The 24,629-nt window shown below is 42.9% G+C and overlaps 1 protein-coding gene across 1 annotated transcript in view; it reads right to left on the bottom strand.

The window, feature by feature from the left end:
- Positions 1-19,848, bottom strand: part of LOC123356907 (glucagon-like peptide 1 receptor) — a gene marked incomplete at its 5' end in the record, with an annotated part of 54,862 nt that extends 35,014 nt beyond the window's left edge. Inside the window, 3 exons of the mRNA XM_045000163.1 lie at positions 1,344-1,453; positions 17,955-18,065; positions 19,752-19,848. Coding sequence (XP_044856098.1) covers positions 1,344-1,453; positions 17,955-18,065; positions 19,752-19,848 — 318 coding nt within the window. The remainder of the gene's footprint in view (positions 1-1,343; positions 1,454-17,954; positions 18,066-19,751) is intronic.
- Between the last annotated feature and the right edge of the window lie 4,781 nt (positions 19,849-24,629).

The raw sequence follows: 24,629 nt of genomic DNA, 5'->3' as shown, positions 1-24,629 counted from the left end.
TACTATATTTGCCCTTTTCTAGTCTCTCTCATCCTCCACAAATTCTCAAAGATAATGGCTAATGGCTCAGAGATCTCTTCAGCCAGTTCCTTAAGTATTCTAGGATGTACTTCATCAGGCCCTGCCAGCTTGAAGACATCTAATTTATCTAAGTAATTTCCTATTTTAGCCTCAGATCCTACCTCATTTACACTGATGTTGCTATATTTGTCATCCGATCATTGGTAACTTTTTTAGTGAAAACAAACAAAAAGGGCATTTAACACTTTGGGCATTGCTGTGTTTTCTGTTATTGTCTTTCTTTCCTCATTAAACAATGGGCCTACCCTGTCCTTGGTCTTCCTCTTGCTTCTCATGTATTTGTAAAATGCTTTCTTCTTACTCTTTATATCCCTAGCTAGTTTAATCTCATTTTTTGCCTTGGCCTAATTTTGTCCCTACATACTTGTGGTTTTTTTAATATGTATCCTTGGACCTAGTTTCCATTTTTTGTATGACACTTTTTTTTAGTTTCAAGTCACTGAGGGTCTCCTGGTTAAGCCAGGGTGGCCTCTTACCATACTACTTAACTTTCCTATTCATTGGTATCATTTGCTTTTTGTGCCCTTAATAATGTCTCTTTAAAAAACTACTAATTCTCCTGAACTCTTTTTTCCCACCCCCTCTCCGACTTGCTTCCCACTGGATCCTACCAACCAATTCTCTGAGTTTGCTAAAGTCTGCCTTCTTGAAGTCCATTGTCTTTATTCTCCTGTTTTCCCCTTAGAATCATAAACTCTGTCATTTCATGATCACTTTTACCCACGCTGCTTTCCAACTTCAGATTTTCAACCAGTTCCTTCCTGTTTGTCAAGGTAAATGGCGGAAAGGATTATTTTTTAACAGTTCAGTTAATTTTAATCATGCAAGCTGTTATTAGCAACACAGGAAAGGACATTATTTTTGCCCTGACAGCGTTCCCTTGTGGGAAGAAAACAAAAGAGATGAACATTAAATGTCTTCACCAGAGTGAGTTAACACTACTGTATTTCATCCCTGTGCAGAAAACTAAAGGCAACTCAGTTCTCTTCTAAGGCTTTGCAGCTCCTCGTCTGGTACCATTGTGTGGCTGAACTGAGCATCTGTTTACTGGATCAGCACTGTGCTTATCTGCATTACTTCTTCCAATGCTCTTATCTACACCAAACACTAAGCGAGATTAAATGGAGAGCCATAAAATTTCTTACTGTTAGACTCACTGGGGCCTGTTAGAGAGATCAGATTGAAAAAGCTGATTTCAGTAGGAATAATACATAAGTGTTGACTTATTTCCATTTTTTATAGGCAAAATCTCTTCTCCTTACCCCATCTGATGCCTCACATTCAGAAATGTTCTTCCATGGCAGGGTGGAATTCTCCTTCAGCAGCCAAGTGCCCTCAGGAGTGCAGAAGCGGTAAACTTGTCCATGGAGCACTGCCAACAACAAGGAGGGAAAGAACGTAGACTTACTGGGGAGAAGAATAGAACAACTACGAAGCTTAGCCTACCCTCTCCCCGTCACCTGTCGCCTTATTACAGCTGTTCTTCACCTTGCTCCTTTCCTGTAACAAAGACTGCAATTCATTCATTCTCACAGCCAACTGTGTACAGCTTCCAAGAACAACATTACAAAGAGTACTCCAAAGACCGCTCCAACTGTTCAGCAGCAACAACCCACAGAGTTTGTGGCTGAAAACAAACCTCTGTTTGGTGAGGAAACTGCATGTATATTTGTTAGGAGAAGAAATGGATCTAAACTGAATGCCCAGATTCAAACACCCCAGAACTTTAGGAAAGTTTGATCCTGAACGTTGTGACTTAAGCCCGTCTGTAGTATGTATGCATATGTGCAGGTTCCTGCCAAGGTCTCCCTGTAAGCTGAGCCAGTATGAAGTTGCCTTACCAGGAATGTAAGCAAATACCCAGATTTGCTCAGGAGATGGAGGAACACAAAAACCACAGATCCCCTCTGCTCTTTGCCTATATTAGTCCCAAAATTAGTAACAGTGATAACAGGGAACACTTGAAAGGGGTATGCTAAGATGCGCACACAAAAATGTGGATGCTTGGCCAAACCTCTGCTCTAAAAATTGAGCCACAAATCTCTCTAAGCTGCCCACACATTTTTTACTCATGCAAAGAGTAAAACCAACAACAAATGAGAGCCCTTCAGAGGCTGTTAGAAGCCTAGTGTTATGAGACAAGACTAAAAGACACATGATAAAATAGAACTATACTGAACCATCAAAATAAAAGTAGGAAGAGGGGGGAGCTTTCAGATACACTGTAATAAAGGGAACTTTGTGCTGGTAAAAGTCTTATCCATGTATTTAGAACAGACTCTCTCATTATGGTATGAAAACATGCTGGAGACTCAACACTTATCCACAAAACAGGTACAGCAGCAGTGCAAACTGCTTCCCAAACACTGTAGCTTGCTAACATGCCTCAGCCTCAATCTAGACTACCTCTTGGTTGAGAAGGTACCATAGTTTGATCACCAGGGCCAATTCAGCCCCTGCCCTTTGCTGAGACAGCAGTGCAACATGGACATGGACCCACTAGAAACTGACCTGAGAGCATTAATTCATTTTACAAAAGTCATCAAATACCCTTTTGATTACAATTTTCACTAACTATCAATCTGATCCAGATTGAACCTATAACCTGTTATCAATATACCAAGCCAACCAGTTTCCTGCTTACTACAAACTAGAGCTGATTGAAATTCCAAATTTCTGTTCTGTGGGAAATTCTGACATTTAAAAAAAGAGAGTTCCAAATTGGAAAATAAAGTCAACATTTTCTGTAAAACAAAATTAACAAAAACAAATCATTTGGGGTTAATCAAAACATTTTGATAAAACCAAAATGTTTCAATTTTCACTTTTTAAATTTGATTTTAAAATCAGAGTTTAAAAATTATTTTAACATAATACAAAATAATATAATATAGTGATTGCACTGCAACTGGTAATTGCCTTGATAAATGGTATTGTAATAAGTATTGGAATTGGTATTCTAATCAGCATTTAGTATTGTAACTGGTATTGAAATTGGTAACTGGCTTGCTTGTTGGTAATCGGAGTATAGTACTTTGTTATTAGTATTATAGTTAGAATATAAAATTATAAGCTGGAAGAGAATTTTCTTCAGTAAGTGTGTGTGTCTCTCTGTGTCTATGAAAGAGGCAGCCTGTGCATGTAATATATTTCATATTCATTAACCACTTTGTTTGAATGCTTCATCATCCACTCCCTTTATTTATAACCTGTGAAAACTGTAGGGGATATTGCTGCATTGCCAGAGATTGCTTGTTAGGTGAACAGTAGTGAACAAAAAGGGTTAATTTTCCTCAAGATTTAGTGGATGACACATATGGCAGGTGAATTGCTGCAGAGGACATTCATGTTAGAGCCACTAAATCTACTCCAGAAGTCAGAATAATGGCTGAAATAAAGGAAAGCTTTGAATCTACACAGAAAGTGTTAGTAACCTTGGATTCAAATGAAAGGCCATCTTAGCAGTTCACCTTTAAGATGCTACAAGTTTATCTTTAAAATATTACAAAACAAAATGCAGTAATAAGCCAATCTGGACCATACGACTCTTTATACTTTAACCGCTGTGTGTCTACTTCATTGGCTTATTGCAAAACTTTTCTACCCAAACCATTTACAAGATGAGGAGTTAAAATGTGGGGTGACCAAGATGCATCCACAGGCCAAAGGAGGCTAAGAAGTCCTACAATGAGGCCCAGGCGCCTCTTGTTTTTAATACCACACGCTGTGGGATGCAGAGACTATGAGACCCAGCGTGTAATGATCAGCCTTGACCCAAAGCTCAGTACACCATCTTTTAAAAAAGTTAGATCTAAATGGCAATACCTTATTGCTTCTTCAGGGTCCGTTTTTTCGTACTGTAATTATATAGAATTTAAGATCAACAAGGGTATGTCTACAACGCAGCTGGGAATACACTAAAAATAGCAGTAGTGGCACTGGTGATGACATGGGCTAGTTGGCTGCACCCAAGCCCATGCAAACCCCAGGATCCAAACTCAGGAGGCTACCTTGATTGGCCACTCATGCCACAACATACTCACTGCTAATTTTAGCATACTAGCTCAAGCAGAGCTCACATGGGTCTGTCTACCCAGGCTTAGAATCACACTTCTGAACTGCAGTGTAGACCTTTCATATTTAAACTTCCACAAAGAATGTGACATTCTAGAATTAGCCAGTTTCATTAATTCCCAATGTTCTGGAAAAGATAACAGTTTTCTCTCGAAGGCAGCAGAGACTCTGTAGTGAATGAGTAACAACAGAATGATTTGCTGCCACAGATTGATGTGATCCCTGATCATGTGACTTGACCTTCAATGGGGAAGACAATACATTTTAATGGAGAGTTTCTTCTCCTTTAAAGAACTCGTCTCAGCTCATTCCTAGCTGAGTTTATCGTTCAATGTGGCCTGAGCGCACAGCTGGCTGGATGTGTACATGCAGTCAGTTCTTTGCTGGGGAAGTTACTGTTTAAATGTCTCACTTCCATACTTGGTTTTCTTTGCAATAAACATGCACTAAGTCCAAACTGCAGCTAGCAGCACGAAACCCATGAGCAGTCTCAACTTGTTGGGGAAGAGGGGCTCCAGCTTTTACTGCAAACCTATTTAACCAGCCATATATTTACAGTGGGCTCATCACCATAGTATCCTAAATTATATTCTTAGCTCCTGCACCAGGGATATTTAAAACTGGGCTGAACAGATGCTGAGGAACAATCTTCCACTGGTCAACACAGGTGCAATTGATCATATAACCCACCAGGAATTTCCCATCACGTATTTCTGGCTTTAAATATCCAGTAAGCATTTGTTTTCCCTTGAATCTTGTATTCTATTTATTCTGTCTGTGTATTGTAAAGTTCTGCTCTAAAGGGGTAGGTGATAGGGAGAAAGGAATCGTGCTGCATAATCAAGAGGCGGTTGCTGTGGATAGGAAGGCAGCAGTGCCTCCTCCACAATTTCGTGGAGCTCCATGCTGGAACATTCTCTGTTCTATGTAAGCTAACTACTAACCCTGTTCCCCATAAATGGGGCATCAGACTCCCTTTATATTAGGACGCAGTTTTGGTTCCTCAGTGGATCCTGTATTTTATGTGTGCAGACAATATTTATTATTATACTCAAAAACTACATTAAAGGTAGAAAGTCAAGCACTCCAGAGTTAGGAAATGCCAGTATTAAAGTCGCCAATGCAATATTTTAATTCAGCCCCCTTGTCTGTATATATCATCATACAATTTTTAATTACATAATCATTCACTATTTTTCCACAAGGCCCTCCCTGCCTCATTCAGTGCCCCAGATGAATAGTGCTCACGAAATGGGTAGCTATTCCCTATTTCTTTTATCCTTACAACTCAGTGTGTGGCTCTAGGCCTTATTGAACCATCCCATATAACCTCTGCACTGCAGGGTTGCCCAGAGGGGGGGGCAAGAGGGGCAATTTGCCCCAGGCCCCGGGTCCCGCCGGGGCCCCTACGAGAGATTTTAGGGGCCCCTGGAGCGGGGTCCTTCACTCGCTCTGGGGGGCCCGGAAAACTCTTGCTGGGCCGGACCCAGGAGCATCTCCCGCTCCCAGTCTTCGCCGACGGGGGGTCCTTCCGCTCTGGGGCGGAAGGACCCCCCACTGGCGAATTACCGCCGAAGCGGGACCCGCCGCCGAAGTTCAGCCCGGTCTTCGGCGGTAATTCGGCGGCGGGGGGCCCTTCTGCTCCAGGACCCGCCGCCGAAGTGCCCCGAAGACCCGTGGTGGGGGCTCCCTGCCGCCGAATTACTGCCAAAGACCGGGCTGCACTTCGGCAGCGGGTCCCGCTTCGGTGGTAATTCGGTGGCGGGGGGGCCCCTGCCGTGGGTCTTCGGGGCACTTCGGTGGCGGGTCCCGGAACGGAAGGGCCCCCCGCTGCTGAAGACCCCAGGCCCCCGGAATCCTCTGGGCGGCCCTGCTGCACTGAACACAGAATTAGTAATTTTCTCATGGACCGTTTTGTGGTGCTCTCATTTAGTATCTTAGTTCTTTACAAAGATCAATGCATTAACCTTCACAATATCCCAGTGAAGTGAAGTTGCATTATCTTCATCCCCATTTGGGTACCCAGAAAATGAGTGGGCACCTGTCAACATTTTGGCTGAACATTTTGGCTGAAGTGACTTGCCAGCATCACCTAGGAACTCTGTGGCAGAGGCAGGGATAGAATCCAGTTCTCCACTGCAGCATTCAACTGCCTAAACCATGAGATTGTCCTCTCTCTTACAGCACTCCCCTGCCTCATTCATTAGTCACCTTCCAACTTCTGCAGTAGACAAGGTAGGGTCCTAAAGACAACAGTCTCCTTCACTGCACAACCCTGATTTAATTCCCAGAATACTATCCATCATGCATGCTGAAGAAGGCAGAGGTCTCATGGTCTGTCACAGGATGTCATGGCACATCTGACATCAGGACAAAATACCCCTTTCCAAATTTCAACTCCATCCTCCAAAGCAGGGAGATGCTAAAGCTTCTGACCAAAAAGCTTGTACAGATTTTCTTTTTAATAGGGGCAAAACACCATTTTCCTTAATCTCAGTCTGGGAAGAAGCTGAAGATTTTTGGCTGAAACTTCCACAAATAATTCAGTTCTATGCAGACGCTCAGCATGGAAAATTTCAACTCAAACAGTTAAAGTTTGGCAAAGTTATAAACAATTGAATATAGGATCTTAGGAAGCATCAAGCAGCTTTAACTGTAGGTATTGCTACCTACGCTGACTACCGTTATGGACGGTACTAACACATCTATTACAAACTTAATTTCCAACCCAACTTTACTAAACTCAAACCTATCTCACTAAAGGTTTCCATCCCATAGCCTCATCGTAAGCTTGGAGTCTCCTACAAGATTCTACAGTCAGTGTATCCTGCATTCTTTGCCTTTCCTCTCACGTGTTCTTCACTGTCTGTAGGTAAAAAGTCTCTTTATGGCTTTGAGAGCTCCTCTTCTCCTGCTGAGGTTAAAATACACTCTTTAAACATCAAAATCCACAGCTAGTTGACTGCTCATTTGTATAAACTTGGAAGGGCCTGTTGTCACTCATCCACAGTGAGGGTCAGGACAATCTCACAGGAGTCTCTGCATTTGTATTCACTTGACAGAGATTGTTGCCCCACTTCACTAAGCTCTAGGGACAGTCATCAAGCAGGTTGTGTATATGCAAGCCAGTTTTTGCTGAAAGACCAATTATGCTGATTGAGCACTTGCTCCTCTTCTTCCCTAACTCACATCTTGTTATTCTGATTGTCAGAAAGCAGAATAAATTAGCGCAAGAAAGGGCAAATGAGGCTGGCAAGAAGCCAGCACCACTGTCATTATCTTCATGGAAGGAGCCATAAAACTGGGTTTTCTCATAAACATGCCACCCATAAGGACTTCACCTTAAATTTTGTTTGAAAAAGAAGGAAGAACACAAATTCTAAAAGTCACCATTTTGAGTGTGTTTGAGGATGAGTCTTTATTTGCCATAATTCCAGAATAAGTGACAGGATCTCTTGGGGGTGAGGGGGGCATGGAGGATTTTGCCTATCATAGAAAACTCTCAGTGGGAAGTTCACAGCAAAATATTAGAGGGAAAGGGTACCAATGCAGATAAATAAGAGAGTCTGTGTGCGAGATTAAAGGAAAACTGCAGCCATTTTGCACAGCCTAGCACTTTTAAAGTTAAAACTGTGTTTGTGAAACTGTTTTGAAATGGAAGGGGGATGGATTTTTAAATATATATATATAAAATAAAACAATTACTAGGATGTCCTAGACTGCCTGTACATATACGTCTGTGTACATCTTTCTATGAAAAGTGAGATTTTTGTCTCAGAAAATCTTTGTATTTTTCAATAAAGATTATATACTAATATGTAAGGGATCAAAAAAATTAAGAGGAATAACACAAATAAAAAAGGCAAAGAATTCCAAACTCATTCAATCCTGGCAATCTATATTCACAGGGGCTCTGATTCTGTTCTTACATGTATGTAACTCTGCCTGATTTCAATGGAATTACTTCTGATTTACACCAAAGAGATCAGAATTAGAATGTGTGTGTGTGTCTGTCTGTCTCAGAGGAAGACAAACTCTTAGAATTCAACAGGGAAACACTGCTGATAAATACTAAGTTTACATAATTAAAAAAAGAATCTAGTCTTTGGGGCTTGGAAAGTGAATCTTCCAACTAGCTGGTAACTTTCAGATAAGGAAAATGGATATTTAGATAATAGCCTTAGTCCCTTTTTCAGCAAAGCACTTGCTATACAAGATTAATGCTTAATTCAGAACCTTAGTTACTAACTAATGACTGGATTAACATTCTCTTTCATCAATACCTAGCAAGGGCATACTTTGTTTCTATTAAAAGATGTAAAGTTGATTGTCCCATGTAATGAGATGCTATATATTTCTTCACCTAAGACTTCTAATGAAAAAACATCTTGGTGGGGAGCAGGGCAGGCTCTACTGTTTTCGCCGCCCCAAGCAGCGCGCCGAATTGCTGCCGCAGACGGTGGGGGCAGTCCATGTGCCTTTATGGCGGCACGCACGTTTCTGCGGCGGCGGCAATTCGGCGGCAGCTTCTGTCTTCAGCTGGAAGACAGAAGCTGCGCCGCCATGGACAGCTGAACATAGAAGCTGCCACTGAATTGCCGCTGCCGCAGAAACGCGCGTGCCGCCCTAATGGCGCACAGACTGCCCCCGCCATCCGCTGTGGCAATTCGGTGCACTGCTTGGGGCCAAAAACGCATAGACTGCCACCCCTTGCAGATTGCCGCCCCAAGCACCTGCTTGGAATGCTGGTGCCTGGAGCCGGCCCTGGTGGGGAGTTGTACTTCTGTATAATATAATAACTATAATATATTTGTATTTATTTTAACTGGAAAGACCACTCTGAAAAATAATCCTGGATAACACCACAGTCCTACCAAGTATATAAGAAAGAACTGACATTTCAACATCTCCCCACCCCACACATACAAGCAGTTGGTGCAGTTGCCATGAGCTGTGACACATACATCCCTCCACTGTATCTCTCATAATGAAATTTCTGACTGTTTATTTCAACAGTCCATATTTCTGTCCTTGAAACAAGAGTGGCATATGTTCTAGAGTTTATCATCTTATAAACAGATGTAGTTGATACAGTCAGAGGTAAACGTCCTGTCAGTAAGTGAGTTTTCATATTATTTGCAAAGTGAATTTGTTGATTAGATTGAGACAACTTTTAGTCCAGGGAAGGAAACTTAAAATTTGAATTGCTTTACAGGGTTGGCAAATGCAAATTAACATCTCTTCTAGCCCCTTTTGAGATCAAGTTAGCATATTTGAAAGCCTACTACAAACTTAATTTTGGTGTAAGAGGGAAAGAAAAGTGTAGTGAACCCTCTACCCGCCTTTACTTTATACCACATTTTACATGAAACTCCTTTTAGAGGGTGTTTATATATAATAAAGGAGATCTTACTGCTGTGGAGGCCTAAACCAAAGAAACTTTTGGGGGAAATATCCTGCTCCTTCCAATCCCACAATTTGGAATCTGTTTGGTCTCTACTGCATAAAAGTGTTCTAACAGGCACTGTGTGAGAGTTCTATTTTTATGCTATCATCTTGACTCAGAGGTCTCCAAACTGGCACGTGCCCCCTAGGTGGGGAGCAGAGGAACATTCAAGGGGTTGCGGCAGGGTGCTCTACCCCCACCCTAGCCTGATTCCCAGCCCTGACCATGGCTCTGCTCCCTGCCCTGGGCCCTGAGTATAGCTGTGGCTTGGCCCCTGGCTCCCAGCTCCCAACCACAGCTCATGGAGGGAGGGCAGGGGCGTGGATAGATTCCACTACTGGTAAGGGTGGAGGGAGGTGACAGAAGAAGTTTGGGGACCACTGTCTTGACTGGTTACAAGGCCACTGCACAGCCTTCTGCTACTGGGCAGCCCACTGAATTAAGTGAAAGTTATCCAGGATCATAGTAGATTAGGAGGTCACCTGAATCAGACAGCATAGCTAGGGATGGCTCCTGAACCAAAACCCTGGATACAAATATCCACAAACTTCGGGGGAGTTTGGCACCGGATCTGAATTTTGTGAGCTGGTGTCATCTCTATTTATAACTACTAAATGTGTGTATCAGTAGTAACCAAAGATCTTGGACATAGTGTTTCCTTATAATCTACTTAATGCTTATGTTTCAAATAATGTAATTTAAATGAACAGACACATACCCACAGCCACTAACTTCTGAGCTACCTGAAACAATAAGAAGAGAGGGAACACATTAGCTGTCATATGGCACTCAGACATGGCTACGCTCCACCAGGCTGCAGCTAACCTTTATGTGCCCCAGTATACATAAAAAACAACTGATGTGGTTACTGTGCACATAAGTCGTGTTTGGAACCACTATCTCTGGAAGATTTTCTATTTAAGAGGATTTAGTGCCATTAAACAATAAAATATCAGAACCCCAAAGGACATAAATGTAAAATGAATTGTACTTGCTGCTCCAAGCTTTCCAGGTCCATACAGCATTATTGGCAACTGGCCTTAAATTTTAAAAAAGTAACAATACTGAGATGCATAGCCAGTGACAGTAACTGGAAGTGGATGCTTTCTCTCAAAGGGGCACTGCTATTTTCCTGTAATATTCCTAACTGATAGTACGTCAAGGTACATTGTTTCCCCCCCAATTGCACCCATTCAAATGATTGACTTCAGTGTATACAAACGGTCACAGTATCTTCAGCCATGTTTTATGGTTACCAGATTTCCGCAGGGTTACTTGTATGTAACTGAGTGCAAAATGTCACTCTGTAGGTTTACTAGTGATCAAATCTCAAAAGCTTTGGCTCAGGCAGAAGTTTCTCTGAAGCCTTTGTGTTCACAAAAGACCTGATCCAAAGCTTTAACCTTGGCTTCTCTGGACTTCAGAGAGTGGGCTGGAAACTTCATGGGAACAGGTTCTCTAGAACATTCTGTCAGGACTAAGGAAAACCACAAGAGAACTGTTTCACACTTGTTCAACATTTCCAACCCAGCCCTGTCTGAGACCAGGAGATGCAGAGGCTATGGAAATAAAAAACAGAAAAATTTATCCCAGGGTCCTCAGACTTTGAAGATTAAGTTTTGAGCAACAGTTCAGGTTAGGCTTTATTTCATCTGAAATGGCTCTTTAAGCATTGTGTTACTGGGCTCCTGAGAAGATGAACAGGTTGTGTCCACGAGCACTGAAAATGAATCACAGGAAGGAGGAAGGATAGTCCAGCACTTAGGGTGTTAGGCTGGGACTTGAGATACTTAGATTAAATTCCCTGCTCTGCTCTAGACTTTCGGTGTGACCTTGGCTTCCCTGTGCCTCAGTTCCTCATGTCTAAGATGGGGATAATAGTCTTTCCCTGGAGCACAGCAGTATTGTGAGGATAAATCCCTTAGAGATCATGAGGTGCTCAGCTGCTATGGTGATGGAGCAAATATAAGTACCTATGGCAGATAGGAAATGGAGATGGCTCCGGGTTATCAAAGCAACTAAACAGTTAGGTAGAAGGACTCCAATATGGTGTCAGGTGGCCCAATCTGAGCTTCATGCAGCAGGAATATAAAAGTCCTGCTTCATGTAAATCAGATGAACATTTGCTACACAGCCTCAACAGGAAAAAAATAATTTCACATCTTCTTTAAAGTATTTTGATTGAAATGCTGCAATCAGCAAATTCTCCCCATAGCAGAATGCCGAGACTTGCCCACAAGAATAGAAAACAGGGAAGCATCCCCCAAAGTACGTCTTGGAAACATTATCTAGACAACTGCAGAACACACACAGTGCCAGCTTGTGCCGAAGTACCAGGGGACGCAGATGTTTGGTACTTCATATAATGAAGACGGGAATAAGGTAGTACTTTAGTGACTGGTACGCTGGCCTGCTCATCCCTACTGTGATGCTGAGCCTCTCTGCTGGAATGTGGTGCACAGCAGCTGCTCACCTCCCACTCAACATGCAATGAAGCATGAACTGCTCTAAACCACAGTCTGTCTAGCTAAGGTACCTGTATGGCTTCCGTCACCACATCTGATCCTCTCTCAGTCTAATGCATTTTATCCTCACAAGCATCCTGGGAAGTAGGGCAGCACTACTATCCCCATTTTACTGATGGGGAACTGAGCTACAGAAACACTACAGCCCAGATTCACAAAGGTACTTAGGCATCTAACTCCCAGTTTTAGGCTCCACTGTGATCCAGTATGCCCCCCCGCTCACCTGCCACCTAACCCTGTAGGTGCCTACACTCACTTGGCACCTAAATTCCTGCTGTAGAAATTCCCTAGGTGCCTACGTTTCTGCCTCTCAGCATGCACATGTGCACTGCTGCTTCACTCTAGGCATCCAGACACTTATCTCCCACCTAAGCTCAAGAGCTATGCACAAACCAGAGGAAGATAGGCAGGCAAACACCTACATTCCCTGGGGGACCTGGTCTGGTAAGTATGCCCTGAGCACCTACTGGGTCCGGGCCATTCAAAATGCAGCCTGAGACGGAGGAGGTGGTGGTAGTGCCCTCCTTGTAACCCAGTGGTTAGAGCACTCAGCTAGGATGTGGGAGATCTAAGTTCAGTTCCCCTTCTACCTGAAAGAGAGAAAGGACTCAAACAAGAGAAGCCCACACCTCCCAGGAGAGTGCCCTAATCAACTGAGGTATGAGATATTCTGACATAGGGTCCCTCAAACTCTCTTGTTTAAGTTGTTCCACTGTGTATCAATAATTAAACAGTTCCTGGAGCAGAGGAACTGGACCCTGGGCGTCCCACTTCCTAGATGGGTACGCTAACGAGTAAGCTATAGAGTAATTTGCACTCTGTCTGGCCCAGTGACTAATTATTTATCCAAAGTGGAACAGCTTCAACAGGAGAGACTGATGGAGCTCCACATAGAATCAGAACTGGAAGGCACCTTGAGAGGTCATCTAGTCCAGTCCCCTGCACTCGTGGAAGGACTGATTATCTAGACCATTCATGACAGGTGTTTGTCTAACTTGCTCTTAAGTGGGGAATTGAACCTGGATTCACCGCCATCCCAGGTGAGTGTGCTAACCCCTGAGCTAAAAGTCACAAGGCAGGCATCACTAACCCCTTCTCATTTCGTATGGCATGATGCAGGTGCCTCACTCCTTCTCCCAAGAAACTACTTAGACACTTAAGCCACCTGATTCCAGGAGAGAGGTTTCTGGTTGGGGATTGAATGCAAAGATAGGTGCTTGGACTTAGGTGCCAAACCCTGAGAGGTCCAGGGCTTGGGACATACCCCTCTTGTTGGCATCTTCTAGTGGCTAGCTTAGGTGACTTCCCGCCTAGCATGCTGGCTATGGTGGATTGCATTTTTAGGTGCTTATTTCTCTCCATTCATCGTATAGGAATCCCAGGCTTTGCAGATTGCAGCGTTGTACTAGTGATCTTCTAGGCACTGCAACAGTGGGTGTCACAACACTCAAGTCCCTTTGTGGATCCAGGCCTGCATGACTTGCTTAAAGTCACACAGGAAGTCTGTGGTTGAACACAGACTAAACCCCAGGTCTCCCAAGTCCTTGACTAGCACTAAACCCTAGGGCCTAGTGCTTCCTCCGGTCTCAGGCTCATGAGTGACAAACCCCCACTATGGGTTACAGCAGATTCAGCCAGGACCTTAGCTGATCAACTCACATGTCAGCCCAGACAGCTTGGGACTGAAAACTGCTGGTCTAAGTCTGGCAGCAGGCAAAAAAACTGATATGGAGTATGGCTTAGCACTTCTCAGATTCAGGCCATTGTTGTTTAATTCACTGGAACGGGTATCCTAATTCTCTTCAGCTCCTTTGAATGTTCCTGGCTTGGTATCTAAATATGGATTTAAGTGCCTAATTTTAGGAACATGGATTTGAAAATGCAGGTCTTTGCCTCCCCTTAAAGATGGGAGAATTTTCTCTGACTCCCCCTATTTACTCTAGAATAGAACAGAGGCCTGTTCAGACCCTCCCTGGTCAAGGCACTATAGTATAGGCTACCAGTTTGATGCAGACAGTTTCAGAAGCTACCATGCTGGGGGACACAGTTACACCTCCCTGAGAAAAGTCGGTGGCTGCAGATAGAGGGAAGAGGAGACTGCTGACAGCATCAGGGATTGGGCTCATGGCTAAGTGGATGAAAAGACAATCTTCACATCATTTTCAACTTCCTGTCCTGCTAGTCACCCTGCAGAGCTACATCTGACAGCAAAGCCATGAGTCAGGCTGGTGCTAAGACTGATAGACCACCAGAACAGAGTGAGGGAGAATGGGACCTGTGAATGAGAGACTGAGTAGCTGCTCAAATACAAAGCTGGCCAAGTCTGCAGTACGAACAAGAAGAGTTCCTGCATTACAAAATCTCTCACTGCAAGCACTCAGTGTGGGGTCTTTTTCCAGCCCTCTATGCCAACTGGCACCAGTTCAGGCTTGTTAATGTAACTGGCTAAATGGAATCTGATTACCTTTTAACACAAAATGATCATATTAAGCAATTACTTGAAAAAATACATATATCCCAAGCCCTAATGTGATAACTATCCAGGTCAAACAATACTGCTAGTTTTTTCCATTTACTTTGCTTTCTATATTCTATCCCCAGCAGGAGCAGCATTCACACTCTCCATAGCATCTGCAATGGCTACAGCCTCACTTCACAAATTGGGAACATAAAAATTGCTATACCAGATCAGTAGCCAATAGCAGATGTTGAGAGAAAGATGAAGAAAATCCTGCAGTTGACTGAGCTGTTGACAAGAGAAGTTACTTCTTAAGGAGTGGTCGACACTGAAAAGTTACAGCGGCATTGCTACATCTCACAGGGTGCGAAAAAAATATCACATCCTGAAAGACTTAGTTAAGCTGACTTAATCCACCTCCCTGAGAAGTAGTAGCTAGGATGGAAGAATTCTCCCTTCGACCTAGCACAGGAGAACCCCTTCTATCCTTGTAGTGAGTGTCTACACTGAAGCACCACAGCTGTGCTGCTGTAGCATTAAGTGTAGGCTTATCCTAACCTCCATCAATGGGCTGACCCCCACCCCCAGGCATAAAGTCAAGCATATTCTTAAGGCCTGGTCGACACTAAAAAGTTAGTTCAACCCAGGGGTGTGAAAAATCCACACTGCTGAGCAATGTAGTTAAGGTGGACCTTACCCCCCAGTGTAGACAGCACTAGGTTGATAGAAGAATTCTTCTGTCGACCTAGCTACTGCCTCTTGGGAAGGTGGATCAACTATAGCGATGGGAAAACCTCTCCCACCACTGTAGTGAGTGTCTATCCTGAAGCACTACAGGGGCACAGCTGCAGCACTAGAGCTGTGCCACGGCAGCATTTCTAGTGAGGACATAGCTTAAGATTCACACTTCTCTAGCTACAGTTAACTGTTGCACTTCCCACTCAGTAACATCACACCTCACCAAAGAGCCTTTCGAGATGCTTCCTGAACAAAGCCTCATTTGTAACGTTATTGTCTCCCTTCTCAGCATGTGTAGAATAGAAAATTAGGGGTCCACACCCAGAAGTGCTGGAGTCTATTTTGGATTTATGGGAATGCATTGCTATGTAAGAATAAAAAATGAGTGTGGTTCAGTGGTTATAGAAGGGAATTGAAGGCCCAATTCACTGTTGCACTGCATCTTTTGAAACATTTTTCTCCAGGGAAAAGAAAGCATAAGCACACTACCCTTCTAGTCTGGCAGCATTTTACCCCCAACTTGGCAGTGCTGTAAATGACTCCACAAGGTGCAGTGCAGTGATGAATCAGGCCATGGGAATTCAGACTCCTAGGTTACATTTCCAGCTCTCACAGTCACTTTTTGTGTTACTTCTTTGTTCCCCTTCCTTCCCCCAACTCCCTTATGTCAAATGGGGATAACCAGCAATGAAGAGGGAAGGAGATTGGGAGGCTTAATTTGTGTCTAACGTCCTTTTGCCACCTTCCTGTGCAATACTCCATAGAAGTCCGAAGCATTGCTATTTTTTTTCACTCAAATACTCTTTCAGAGTAATTCATTTTTTACTTATTTGCAAAAGTATATGAAAGATATTGCACATTCTGATAACTTATTCCCCACAGTATTGCGTTAAATTCTGACTCTCCTGCAGTGATGGTTTCAAGTGCAGTCAAATGACTGCACGTAGAGTCTTAAAGATTGAAAATAAATGGGTTTGCTGGAGGGAAGGCGTTTAATCCTATAAGTAGGTTATTAGATATCCAAAAAGATTAGAGCTATTGGAAAGAGTTCTGGAGCATCTGAGGGGCTTTTAGGTCAGGTAATTGGAAGGTAAACATTGATTCTGTGCATTAGAAAAAGAAAATCTTTAAACAGCTTGAAAGGTTTAATATCTTTATTAATGATCTCGAGGGGCTAAACAAACAGCATATTAATTCACAGATGATACTAAGTTGACAGTTGCTACCAACAGCAGAGAAATACTACAAAAGTGCTGTAAGGAAATCAGAAATATAGACAGAGTAAGAATATGATATTCACCTTGGACAAATGCAAAATAAACAACTTGGAAAAGATTATCTCCAACATGGATATGAAGGCTATGGCTATACTTGCACTTCAAAGCGCTACTGCGGCAGCGCTTTGAAGCGCTAAGTGTAGTCAAAGCGCCAGCGCTGGGAGAGCTCTCTCCCAGCGCTGTCCGTACTCCACCTCCCTGTGGGGAATAACGTACAGCGCTGGGAGCCGCACTCCCAGCACTGGGGCTTTGACCACACTGGCACTTTGCAGCGCCGCAATTTGCAGCGCTGGAGAGGGTGTGTTTTCACACCCTGCTGCAGCGCTGCAAATTTGCAAGTGTAGCCATGGCCTTAGTGTGAGCAAGGTACTGGTAAACGAGTAATGTGAAAAGTATACAGGTCATTACAGACAGCAAGGGAAAAAGGAGTGAGTAACTGTGTGACAGAAAATATCTCTCCTGTAATAATCTTGGTAAAAGGCATGCCTCTGAAAACTCAGTTTGCTGATCAGTAGTGTCCTGGTAAAATAGGTGTGGCAGCATCATATGTGAAGTTATAAAATTCCCCTTTATGATGTTCTAAACCCCACGCCCCAGCCAAACAGAAGCTGGCAAACAGGTCTGTCCTAAACAAAGAAATGTGTGCTCTACTTAATTTGCATTTAAGCAGTAAACAGAGTCATCATCAAGCAGGAGGGGAACACAAAGGAAGCTCTTTAAATCAGAATTAGAGGTCTTTCTAAAGAGACATGCTCTGCAACTCATTGGGCACAATACAAGAATCACTGGGTAAAATTCCATGGTCTGAGTTATGCAGGAGATGAGACAACATAATCATAATGGTCCCATCATAGATTTTTAAGGCCAGAATTTTCCCAGTGACAACCTCTTCACAAACCACATTCTAATAAACCAGAGAGCAATGAATCCCAGAAATTAATGCAAAATGAAGGAAGGAACATTAAAACACTTTCTCCTCCATTTCAATTTATCTACTGTATGTTGCTCTATCTTTCTTCTTAACAACTTTTATCTAGGTTTTTAGATTTGCATCTAAGAGGCATCACATTTGGTTCTGGTTTGTATAAGATATTACTTGATTCTTAGCTCCTTGCCATTGAGGTACCCACACTGATTGGCACACAATCACAGCATAATGCCACCCTCCTCTTCTACCGCCTACCGCAAAAGGAAAATGGCCAAGTATTTAGCTAGGATGGACTAGGATCAGTATCCTTGTATCGAAAGCTTTTAAGTGTCTCAGCTGCAATGGCTGTGTAAAAGTTTAACAGGCTGCTGCGAGGCAAACATCTCACATTTGGGGATGGATTTGCCCAGAAAGGACAGGTCCTTACCTGTGCTGGCCCAAGGAAGATACCAAGGGCAGCTTACGTTCACATAGGTCCCAGGTAGCCCATCAGGCCAGCAGGCATAGTCATCCAATGTCCTGCTGCAGAACTTGCCTTCTGCAGAGAGATGGAGAATGGGATCAAGCATTGGCCTTGAACCATGATCACTGTGAAGAGCAACCATTGGAAAACAGAAGGAATGAAGGCAAAGCAGCTGCACCACATAACTGTAAAAGGTTTTATTTTATTTTAGGAAGGGGAAGTAAATACCATTTATCCTCACCCCTTACAAGAATAAAGGGAAGGGACTGAACCTCCCAGGCTGCTCTTTCACTGACTGAACAAATGGGCAGGATGATTGTGGAGGTGACATCGCAAAGATCTCATGCCATGGTGCCACAATACCTGAAGCTAGAAGCTTCCATCCTGCCCCGGTGCCAGGTATCCTCCTCATCTCTCTGCCTTTGTATAGCCCAGTCTCTCACATTGGTTCTCTCAGCAGCTCATCTTCTTGTTATGAATGCTGTATATAATCTCTCTCTGAGAACTGGTTGCTATCATGATGTTGTGAATTCTAAACTAATACATTGATACATTGCTGATATGCCCACATAAATTACCATAGATCAGCATTACAGCTTATTCAATGTGCTAACACTACAGCTTCACATTTATTAAACCGTCAGTCTTGGAGGTGATCACTCTGAGCATAATGGAACAAAGGGAGATGAATGTCTCCCTCCCACTACTGCTATCACTATACACGCCATTGCAGCAATACAACTAACAGAGGCAGCTATGGGGAAATGAATAACATTTTTAAAAACAGTGTTTTATAAATGTAATTTGAGACTCGCGCGGTTCTTTTCAGAGCTTTACTGTAGCACACAGGCACTCTAGGAGCTCCCACGGCATGTCCAATTGTGGGCTGCATTGTCAGCAAGTCCCAGCAATTTGCCAAGCATAACACCGAACAGATTGCAGTTCATGGTCTCTATAGGCTGAAATGTTTTGCTGAAGATGAGGGCAGCTGCATTCTCATTTACACTAAGGCCCCTTTACACCACTCTGACAAATAAAGGGCACTTAAAGTGGGTGTATATTAAGGGGACCGAGTGTAAATGGAATATGGCCTTATATGTCCAATGCAGGACTCTCCTTGAAGATCCCTGTAGAACACTCCTTGCTAGGACCTATTGTCTCCCTTGGGCTGCTCCTCCACATGAAAGGCTGCAGGGCACATTGCAGAACTCCATGGGTGGCATTCATCCTGCAGGCTGCACTGACAATACCACCTGCCTTGGAACCAAACATGAGCTTGGCACTGCAAGATACTTTGGGCCATGGAGATGAATGGTTTTATAGCACAAAAACAACGAGGAGTCCGGTGGCACCTTAAAGACTAAGGGATTTATTTGGGCATAAGCTTTCGTAGGTAAAAAACCCACTTCTTCAGATGCAACAATGCAAAAATGTGGGTTTTTTTTTTACCCACGAAAGCTTATGCCCAAATAAATCCCTTAGTCTTTAAGGTGCCACCAGACTCCTTGTTGTTTTTGTGGCTACAGACTAACACCGTGGTACTTGACACCATGCAAAGTTTTATAGCAGAACCGTTCCATGTAATCTCCTCTCCCACAGCCTGCAGGGAAACCTGTTATCCCAGGAAGCAGCCCAACACAAGCAGTGGGCTGGAGAGATTGGAAATGGAAATGGAGTTATGGAAAGGGAGGACTTTGTGTTTCCTTGCCCCAATTAGCAGATGTTTTATAAAGTAAACATCCCATTCCTGCCAAGCATTACCTGCCACAAGAGGAGGCGTCTCAACAAGATACTTCAGGCACTGGAGCTGATATTCTTTCCACTTCTGCATCACTTCAGAGAGGGACCCATATACACTCTGTAAGAAAAAAGTCTCAGGTACTTTAGAGCTAAACCAGCTGCTTCACAGACAGCCTAGATAAATAAAAACACAGCTGTAGCCCAGTTAGATCTACCCTGCAAGTACTAAAACAGTCCTGTCAAGATCCCTATATAAAGAGGAAGAAGGAAATTCAGAGTTTCATAAGGGCTGCCCAGAGGATTCAGGGGGCCTGGGGCAAAGCAATTTCGGGGGCCCCTTCTGGGCTGCCCTGAGTTTCATGATCATAAAGAGCCTCTGTTGCATGTTTGTCTCAGAACAACCAAGAAGACGGCCAATGCAAAACACACAACCTGTCTGACATGGTATGGAGATTTTCATGAAAAGGTTATGGTCACGAGTGATGCTCATTTTCTGACTCATTACCTCCAAACAAACCTTTCCAATGAGCAGGGACATCAGTGAGCCTTCTTGGAAAAGCAGCAAAGAATCCTGTGGCACCTTATAGACTAACAGACGTTTTGCAGCATGAGCTTTCGTGGGTGAATACCCACTTCTTCAGATGCAAGAAGAAGTGGATATTCACCCACTTGCATCTGAAGAAGTGGGTATTCACCCACGAAAGCTCATGCTGCAAAACGTCTGTTAGTCTATAAGGTGCCACAGGATTCTTTGCTGCTTCTACAGAACCAGACTAACACGGCTACCCCTCTGATTCTTGGAAAAGGACTTCTAGCCAAGAGCAGCTTCTGTGATCCCAAAATTGAGGCCAAGAGAACCCAGGGTTTTCAGCTGACACGGTCCAAGCGCTCCTCCAAAGCAGGGGCTGAACTTTCCCCTCTTACTGTCTCTTCTGGGTGGCAGCTGCTCCAACATCTAGCACACTTCCCTGCCTTTCCACCCCCTCCCCCCCCAAAGAGATCTGCCTCTGCACATTGCACAGACACCGACTGCCAGCTACTCAGAGTTTCAGGAAGAGAAGTTTCTACATTTGGTCACTGATGATTAATGTGACAATAGTGAAGCCAAGTGAATTAAGTAGCAGGCATCCTAGGTGGCTCTGACGGGCCCATCTTGTTGCCTGCATTTTCCCTTGTGGTCTTTTAAAAACATCAAACTAGCAAAAGCTGAATTATGAACATAAGAACTACCATCCTGTAACTGACCAATGGTCCATCTAGCCCAGCATCCTATCTCAGAGAATGGCGCAGCATGGATGTTTCAGAAGGCATAAAACCAGCAGCATGAACCTAATTGTGCAATACTCTAACACAGGGTGGGGAAACATCATCTAACCGCAGCTGTTGATCAGTTTATGCTTTGAAGCATGAGGATTAAATGACCCTTGTAATTTTACCCTGGCTGCTTTAACGGCCCTTTTTGTTTTTTAATCCCTTCACATATCCAAATCTTTTTTGTGGGGGTGGGGAGAAGCCAAGGGCCTGCACAGTATCATTTTAAACTGGCAAAAAAAAATATGAAGCCGTTTTTAATTATACAAGAGTTTAAAGAAAACTGGGCTGGATTCTTTCCATTACATCAACGTGACTCATCAATTGCCCTGCATTTCACACGAGTGTACGCATGAACAGAATCAGACTCTACATTTTTAGAACACGGCACTTTAAGGTTCCCTCTGCCAGCATTGTACTCCTTCCTATAATTCGAAACATTTAAAATGTTTGTGAAGAAAAATTTGCGCATCAGGCCTCTGCCTTGAGCAACTAACCCACCCAGAATAGGGGTCACTAATGGGAGCACATCATAACCATGCTCAGACATACAAGCATGACAATATTGCTCTCATAAACATGAGCTATGTGAGGGCCTGGGGACCTTATTGGCCAATGCATGCTTCCAGGTGCTCCTCTGCTCGACTAACATATTAGTAACGTTCGTGAAGATCAGAGCTCATGACAAAACCCAGCAAAACGCTGATCAGGGTGAGCTTCTGATGACGAGCAAATGAGTCACTCTCCTGTGACAAATGTCCCAGAAGCCCAAATGAGCAGCCAGTAACGCGATCATCATTATGTTCATTCATAAATGCCTCAGGAGGCATAATGAGGAGTGGAACTTACTTGCCTAAACACAACACGGACATTTATTAAGTGCCTGTATTTAAGTGTAAATTTTAATAGTGGTTATGGTCTTTGTCTAGTTGATGCAAAGCACCCTGGACTGCATCTTGCCAACGAGGGCTGCATTGCCAGTCAGATTTTACCCATAGTCCTCACAGAAGGCTATTGGGACCTTACATGCTCTGGATGTCTGGGGGAAAGAAAAAAACAAAACAAAACAAAAAAGCACAAAAACACCACACCACTTATTTGAGTGCCTAAAGTTAGAAAAATCTGGCCTTCTCCTTATTAAGTTAGAAAGGCATTCACAAGCCAGAGCTCATTTTCTTCAACTGGATTAATTGTTCCTGAATATTCACCAAATAACCTGCTGAACGAGTCATTTTCAGACTATGGGTTGTTTAGGGGTTGTTCATTGTGACCAGTCACTATTCTTCTTGTATGCTTGGCCACCTAAGTCACACGGTATTGTTTCTTCTCTTTCCAACTGCATGGGAAATGTTTTAGAAACAGTAAAAAAAACAAAACAAAAAAACAAAAAAACCCAGCACATCCAGGATAAGCTTTTGGACAATAATCCTTTGCCCTAAATTTGTGGTGCTACTAGGATTCACAAAAATTTTCATGGAATATTTAGTAATCATCCCTACATATGACCCCCCAAATCACAGCAAACCAAATTCACCCCTTTATGCTGTATTGGAAAACGTGTGCAAATCATTTTAAATTAAAAACTAGCTGTAGTCAATTACATAAACCCAAGATTATTCACATTAAGGTCATTAGATTTTCCAGAATACACTAGTTTAAAAAAAATAATTTTGGAAAAGGGAAAAAAAAGTCATTTTTTTTCTGAATAGATTTAAATTGTCATCCTGTGCTAAGGCAACTCTAATACAATTATTAGCAAACTATTATTAGCAAACTAGGAAAATAATCAGACATGTTCTCTTTAGTGAAGAAGACTCATTTGGGGATTTTTTTTTATTACCAATATCCCGCTGCCAAAAAAAAATCAAATATAAATCGATTGTACAGTATCTTTATGGCTCTATGCACTCAGCAGTTTATAATTTGATTAATCTGAATACCATTTCTTGTTGCTCAGGTGAATACCAAATTAGTCATTGGATGTAAATTTTATACATTCTATCTACCCTTTTACAAAGGGACTTAATAGCTGGTGAACAATAATCAATATGATTTATATAGCACTATAGATGTGCAATGTAATCAATTACTCAAACTAGAGAAACTAAATTAGTGAATAGATTACTATTATTTATATAGTGTCAAGTGTGCTAGACACTTTATAGATAGGTAAAAACATGACAAGGCCCCTGCTCCAGAGGGCCTACACCTAAATGGACAATCCATAGGCAAGAGGAGGAGTTATGGCAGGCAACAAGTAACTCAAACAAATAGTGTAGTTAAGCACGTTGCGCAAGTATCATGATTTTCATCACTAGCTTGTTGCCATCTTGCAATTATTTTCAGTTCTTTGCTAAGTACTGGGCAGTGAGAGAAGCAGCACTAAAAGGTAGATAGCCGCCCAGCAGGAGAGATGTGTACTAAGGAAAGACGGAGGAGAGGACGGAGGCATGGCAGATTAGGTCGAGGTGGTGGGGTTTCAAGGCATATGGGGGGCTGCGTGAGGCATAAGTGGGAGAAGCACAAAGGAGGCAAGCAGTGAGGCAGCTTGGGTGGCATGAAATGGATTCAGGAGAATTAAGAGAGACAAGTGCAGTGAGCCATTCATTGTACTAATATAATTAAGTGCAATTAATCTCTGGTGATAAATTATCCCATTCAGAAAAGTCTGAGGAAAGAATTCTTTAGAAAGCAGTGACACCTTTATATGAAATCCTTACCATGATTACACTATGTCTTAGCAGTTTTCACTGCACAAAAAAGCACTTTTATCGTTTTCCTATATCCTGGAGGTTACCCAGGTAATTTCATTTATTTGACCCCAACACAATCCTTGCTACACAAGTGCAGTTCCATGACACAAGAGTCTGAAACTGCAAGGAGCTCAACAATTTCATTTCTCATTGAGGTCAATGGAAGCAGAGGCTGCTCAGAACTTCACAGAACTCATGCGTCATCTTGCAGGACAGGGCAAGTTCTCTCCCCGTCTCTGATACAGCTTGGAAAAATGTGGCCTTTTCTCAGCTCCCTATTGAGTTCCCTCCCTTCTTGTCCATGCATTCCCTGCCCCAGCCTTGTGTGTGAAAACAAAAGTTCTCCTTCTACATTGGCTTCAGCTTGCCCAACCCATTCCGTTGTGTCCCATTCCAGTATATGTAATGTCCCCAGTTCATCACCAAGGACTCAATTGCTAACACATGATCCAATGGCTGGAAGCTGAAACTAGACAAATTTGGATTGGAAATAAGGTGTAAAATTTTAACAATGTAATTAACTAAAGGAACAATTTACCAAGGATCACTATGGATTCTCCATCACTGACTATTTTAAAATCAAGATTAGATGTTTTTCCAAAAGATCTGCTCTAGGAATTATTGTGGGTAGGTTCTATGGCCTGTGTTATATAGGAAGTCAGACTAAATTATCACAATGGTCCCTTATGATCTGGAAATCTAATCAACTGTGATGACAAAGACTAGGAGCTAGGAACTGCCAAATTCTAATCCCAACTCCCAAAGTGACTCCCCAGGTGACACTGGCAAGTAAGTTCATTTTCTCTATCTGTGACACAGGTACAATACCATACTT

The sequence above is a fragment of the Mauremys mutica genome, unplaced genomic scaffold (genome assembly GCF_020497125.1).
Source record: "Mauremys mutica isolate MM-2020 ecotype Southern unplaced genomic scaffold, ASM2049712v1 000037F_np12_subseq_17987338:18197016_obj, whole genome shotgun sequence".
Taxonomy (NCBI): domain Eukaryota; kingdom Metazoa; phylum Chordata; order Testudines; family Geoemydidae; genus Mauremys; species Mauremys mutica.
The sequence above is the reverse complement of the archived record's forward strand: the minus strand, read 5'-3'. Positions and strand labels throughout refer to the sequence as shown.